Here is a 6,642-nt window from a genome sequence, read left to right as displayed (position 1 = left end):
AAAATAGATACAGCCCCATTCCTCTTAATGCTCAGCTGTTGATTGAAGCGAAAGGTGTAAGAATTTAATGAAAGCCTTTAATTTCTTCACCCATGCACCAATTTGAATCTGCTCAGGAGAACGATGAAACACATCTTGCGTTCATCAAATGCCAGTTTCTAAATATATATATATATATATATACATACATTTACGTCACTGTTGAATTCAGTGCGATTTGTAAGCGAATCGCGTGCAGTCGTTAGCTGGACAAACAAACTCGAATAGCCTACATTTACACCCGGGATTTTAGGATTACCTTTCTCACCAGTTGTTTCGACGTGGACTGAAGCACAATTAAGACCGTGGGTGCTTTTGCTTACCAAACTAATAGTTTTTAATCATGGAGTTTAAAGTTGAGGCGCATCGGATTATGAGTATTTCACTTGGGAAGATTTATAATTCCCGAGTGCAACGTGGTGGTATCAAACTACACAAAAATCTACTGGTCTCCCTCGTTCTACGGAGTGCCCGGCAAGTATACCTGAGTGACTACTACGGCGGCATATGCCTGAGCGCCCAGCAAGCAAGAGAGTGGTGTGAGGGGGAGTACATGGCTTCAAAACAAGGCACATTGGTCCCCGGTTCGACAGAGAGCCTGTCTGAATCGGACGAGCATAGCAAAGTGACGGTGGACAAGCAGGAGCCCAGAGATGTGGTCGAATCCCCGGCGGGACTCCACGTAGAAACTCAAGCGAGTGGTGAGCAAGACAGCGCCGAAAATGGAGTTTCGGATTCAGGATGTAGCGACATCAAAACCCCGGAAGAGAGTCCGGAGTCTACTCAGACCTGTGAGGTCGCCAGTGTTGTTACTGCCATCTCATCCAACTGTATCAGTGCTCCCTCTCCGAGTGATCCAAAAGAGGAAACGGAGACGCCGACAGACTGCCAGACGGACAACAGTGAATCAGCGGAGAAACATTTGTACGAGCCCAAAGCTCCCCAGGCTTACACTAACAGGAAACGGACTGCCGATGACTCTGAACTCACAGACTCACCAACGAAAAGGACGAAACTGACTTCCACATCTCTACCTTCTACAAACGACGAGAATAAAGGGGAAACTGAAGAAATGGACACTAGCAATGTATCGAGTTTGATAACAATATTCGGTTCCAGTTTTTCTGGACTCCTGAGTAACAAAGAGGGAGAGCAGCCTGACTCCGAGGCAGAGGACAGTGACTCTGGGCAAATCTGTTGTGATCAAATGCTCAAAAACCTCAACCCTTGGAGTACTGCAATTGTTGCTTTTTAAACTTTGAAACTGTGATTTTGATATCCTACTTGGGGGATTTTATTAGGGATAGAACGGGAGGTTTCATCGACCTTTGCAGTTCTAACCCCACGTGGTGGAACGTGGAAGACAGTAGTAAATTGGAATTCCCCAAAAGATCACAATGAAAGTAGGCCTACTGTTGTAGCTATTTACATGGAATTTCTGTTGAAAGGATGTGAGCAAGGTGGCATTTAGACGAGTAATACTAATGTAACCAGTGGCTTATGACAGGTAACGCTGTAACCTGCTCCGACACAAGTCAGCTACAGTATTCCAAAAGCTGAGTATCATTTATTAAAATGTATCCTTAACAAGGGTAATATTACAGGACTGAATGTGACCACTCAATGCTGACGTCATCGGACGTCTATCTGTCAGTCACTGTTTTCTAACGTCTTTGTTTTATAAAGACTTGTACATTTGTAATATTGTGCCTGTAAATACTGTTTTCCCATGTCCTATTCTGAATCTATGTATTTTGGTATCTGCCATTGATTATGATTGCGTGATGCTCACGTATTAAAACATTTTGTTTAACAATTCACTTTTCTTTGCTCTTTTTTTTATTGGGTTGGTTTGTACATAATTCACTAAGTGCTGCGACGGTGTCACCTGGTAGGGGTGGTTAGCAGATGTGGTAGGTAGGACACCATTTGCACAGTAGCTAACTTCACAGCATAAATGCAATGCTAAATTAAAATATAGGTGTATGGTATGACACTTAGTAATTCTAATCATCACATCTTATGTTCTCCGTTTTAAGGGATATTCAAGCAAATACAATATGTTGCAACTTGTCGCCCCTACTAATCCTCAGTCAATTCAGGCTTGTTCCATTGTGCCTATTCTTACATCAATTATAGTGTTATCGCTAAATGCTAATCTTGGCCTAATGTTTCTAAAGACCAGTACTTTTTTTTTTTTTTTTTTTGACCTTGATAGAGCAGCTGTTGCTTTGCGTCATGTGGCTGTGTACAGAAGACGCCATGCCAGTGACAACCAGCATGTTTCTCTGGTCCAATCATTTTGCAACTTCCACCACAACTTTATATTGCTCAACGAGGAAAGACAACCTATTTATCAAGATAAGGAAATGTTTTCAGGAATTATTTATAGCCCATTCACCATTCAAGATAGTCTGAAAACTTGTCAGGCCTCGAACCAGTTTCTTTTTCCTACTCTCTGAACCATTTTCATTGGGCCTACAGGCATGTCAACCATGCAGCCTCAGGTTTCTACTCTAGCCTCTGCTATGTTGAAGCGAACCCTGGTTTGTACTGTTCAACATGTAGGCTAATAGGTAAACTACGAGCTGGTGCCTTTAACCTAATGGGCTAATTATACATTTGTTAATTCTAGTGTCACCTGAACCATTCTCTTACCAACTTGAACTATCTAAACCATATCATTGCTTGTTCAACCTTAACACATATTTGCACTTCTATGTCAGTGAGGTAACAACCTCATTCGTTTCATAGGGGAGCCCAAGTCAAGAAACCAATCTACAGGAAAATGGTTTCCATAGACCCACTATAGTACTGTACACTTGGGGAAGTAAACAGTCTAAATACTATTACTAAATGGTACTAAATATTAAAAAAACAGGGTGTAGGCGTGCAATTGATACTACATACATATGCTATGTATACAAAACATTAAGGACACATGCTCTTTCCATGACATAGACTGAACAGGTGAATCCAGGTGAAAGCTATGATCCCTTATTGATGTCAAATGTTAAATCCACTTCTGTCAGTGTAGACAAAGGGGAGTAGACAGGTTAAAAGAAGGATGTTTAAGCCTTGAGACAATTGAGATATGGACTGTGTCGTGCCATTCAGAGGGCGAATAGGCAAGACAAAAGATTTAAGTGCCTTTGAACGGGGTATGGTAGTAAGTGCCAGGCGCACCGGTTCATGCCAAAAACTTCAACGCTGCTGGGTTTTTCACTCAACAGTATTCCGTGTGTATAAAGAATGGTCCACCTCCCAAAGGACATCCAGCCAACTTGGCAGAGCGCTTTCGACTCGTAGAGTCCATGACCTACAAATTGATGCTGTTAGTGCAACTCAATATTAGGAAGGCGTTCCTAATGTTAAGTATACTCAGTGTATACAACCCTAATGTAATTCCTTGCATGTCTTTGCACCATCCGAACATATTTCCAACACCAAATTGGTCCAATGCGGCTATGCAGGCAATGCAGCGTGGGCTTAAATGGGATTTAGCCTGCTGTGTCCTGCATGGCCACATGTCTTCACACGGTCACAGCTGGGTATTAATAGCCGTCGCTCCCTGGAGATGCAGCAGAAGGCGCGGCTAAAGCCGTCTGGATCCCGGCTAGGCAGGCTGACACATAGAATGTGGGTCACGACGGTCCCAGGACAAACGCTCTCACCAGCAGAACACAAACAGAGAGAGAGAAAATGGAGGAGGAGAGCAGTGTACTTGAACCCTGGTTCCTGGGGATGCGCAGGATGTGCCGGATTTGATTAGAGCCAGTTGCTACTGTACCCCACCGGACTCAACTTATCTTCAAGCCCTTGATCAGTTGAATCAGGTCTTATTGCAGGGTTGGAACGAAACCTTGCATACCCTGTAGATCCCAATGGCTAGGTTTGAAGAACACTGGAGGGGAGCTTGTTTTATAATGTGTGGTCCTTTTTCTAAAGGCACACATTGGCTTGGTTATATTTGCTTAATAAGATGGTAGGAATTTATGGACAGGGTTAGGTATTATACGTATCACCTTATTCTCATGGAAAGTAGTGCAAGTACATGCATGCTTGCATGCATGAGAGAGACAGAGAGAGGGACGGGGAGAGTGACTGGTAGAGTGACTGGGTTTAAAGGATCTCTACAGGTGTGGGAATGGTTTTATTGTCTGATCATGTTTTATGTTGCATGACTAATCTGCATGTGATGCAATTACTAAGCGCCCATCCTCTCTCCACTCCCAGTATTGGGACAGACGGAAGGCTGCACACATGGGAGTACAGTGCCTTCAGAAAGTATTCATACCCCTTGACTTATTCCACATTTGGTTGTGTTACAGCCTGATATCAAAATTGGTCAAATATGTTGTTTGGTGAAAACATGCTTTTAGAAATGTTTGTACATTTATTGAAAATGAAATACTGAAATATCTAATTTACATAAGTATTCACACCCCTGAGTCAATACTTTGTAGAAGCACCTTTGGCAGCAATTTCAGCTGTTCGCCTTTCTGGGTACGTCTAGGATAGGGCAACATTTGCCCATTATTCTTTTCTAAATTCTTCAAGCTCGAGTTGGTTGTTGATCATTTCTAAACATTTTCAGGTCTTGCCATAGATTTTCAAGTAGATTTACGTCAAAACTGTGACTCGGGCCACTCAGGACTGACTTCTTGGGAAGCAAGTCCAGTGTATTATTAGGCCTTGTGTTTTACATGTCCTGCTGAAAGGTGAATTAATCTCCCACACTTTATATTCAGGACAAAAAATATATTACTTTGCCACATTTGTTGCAGTATTACTTTAGTGTTTTGTTGCCAACAGGATGCATGTTCTGGAATATGTTTTATTCTGTACAGGCTTCCTTCTTTTCACTCTGTCATTTAGATTAGTATTGTGGAGTAACTACAATGTTGTTCATCCCACCTCAGGTTTCTCCTATCACAGCCATTAAACTCTGTAACTGTTTTAAAGTCTCCATTGGCCTCATGGTGAAATCCCTGCCCAGTTTCCTTCCTCTCTGGCAACTGAGTAAGGGAGGACACCTGTATCTCTGTAGTGACTGGGTGTATGGATACACCATCCAAAGGTTAATTAATAACTTCACCATGCTCAAAGGGATATTCAATGGCTTTTTGTTTTTTTGCTTCTATCTACAAATAGGTACCTTTCTTTGCGCTGCAATGGAAAACCTCCCTGGTCTTTGTGGTTGGATCTATGTTTGAAATTCAGTGCTTGACTGAGGGCCCTTACGGATAATTGTATGTGTGGGGTACAGAAATGAGGTAGTCATTCAAAAATCATGTTATCACTATTATTGCACACATAGGGAATCCATGCAACTTATTATGTGACATGTTAAGCACATTTGTACTCCTGAACTTATTTTTGGCTCGCCATAACAAAAGGGTTGAATACTCATTGACTCAAGACGTTTCAGCTTTTCATTTTGAATTAATTTGTAAAAATGTTGAAAAACACAATTCCACATTGACATCATGGGGTATTGTGTGTAGGTCAGTGACAACAACAAAAATCTACATCTAATAAATGTTCAATTCAGGCTCTAACACAACAAAATGCAGAAATAAATCAAGGGATGTGAATACTTTCTGAAGGCCCTGTAGATGCCTGGCTCCTTCTGAGCTAAACACATGCAGCTGTCCATCCCATCACCCTCCAAAACTGTTGGCCCCTCTTCCAGAATTCCAGATTCCTGGAAAAAAGGCAGAGCGAGAGAAAGGGAGAGAGAGGAGAGAAGTGAGTTGCGAAACCATTTCCTGCTGAGCCACCGTGTGTGGGTGTGAGAAAGAAAGAGAGAATGGAATGTATAGGCTAAACATGAGGAATTTAAGGGAAATATTGGTTTGATTAAATGTACTCGTTGAGATACTAAGCTGAAGCCACAGTTGGCCCAATGCCAACACGCAGGCTCTGTGACCAAGCTTTTAGTGTGTGAGGGCCAGTGAAAAAGGACTGCACAAAGTGTACCCTCTACATTCTTACAACATATTATTTATGAAAATATATGGTACTGTAATACCTCCGTTTACAAAGGCTTTGTACTAGAAATATACACATACTGTAACTGAACAAAGTATTTTAACTTCACTTTCGATATTGACTGCAAAGTAACCAAATATTTACAGGCTACAACATACAGGTAACTGCCAACATAAAGGAAACGCCAACATAGTGTCTTAATAGGGTGTTGGAGCAGCACAAGCCGACAGAACAGCTTCAGTGCGCCTTGGCATATCTTCTACGAGTGTCTGGAACTCTATTGGAGGGATGTGACACCATTCTTCCACGAAAAGTTCCACAATTTGGTGTTTTGTTCATGGTGGTGGAAAACACTCTCAGGCACCGCTCCTGAATCTCCCGTAAGTGTTCATTAGGGTTGAGATCTAGTGGCTGAGACAAACACACACACTTCAAACCTCCTTCGAGACCCCTCTTTCAAAGTCAAAGATATCTCTCCTTCTAGCCAGGGTAATCAAAATAATGGGCAACTAGGCTTTTTCATACATAACCCTAAGAATGATGGGATGTCAATTGCTTAATTAATTCAGGAACCACACCTGTGTGTAAGCGCTTGCTTCTATGTATTTT

The 6,642-nt window shown here is 42.0% G+C and overlaps 1 protein-coding gene across 1 annotated transcript; it reads left to right on the top strand.

Moving 5' to 3' along the window:
• LOC135512606 (immediate early response gene 5 protein-like) lies at positions 1–1,859 on the top strand. The gene has a single exon (XM_064934810.1). The coding sequence runs from the start codon at positions 383–385 to the stop codon at positions 1,292–1,294; it is 912 nt and encodes a 303-aa protein (XP_064790882.1). The 5' UTR covers positions 1–382; the 3' UTR covers positions 1,295–1,859.
• Positions 1,860–6,642: the final 4,783 nt, after the last annotated feature.

Source organism: Oncorhynchus masou, chromosome 24 (genome assembly GCF_036934945.1).
Source record: "Oncorhynchus masou masou isolate Uvic2021 chromosome 24, UVic_Omas_1.1, whole genome shotgun sequence".
Lineage (NCBI taxonomy): Eukaryota > Metazoa > Chordata > Actinopteri > Salmoniformes > Salmonidae > Oncorhynchus > Oncorhynchus masou.
This window is presented reverse-complemented; position numbering and strand designations above follow the sequence as displayed.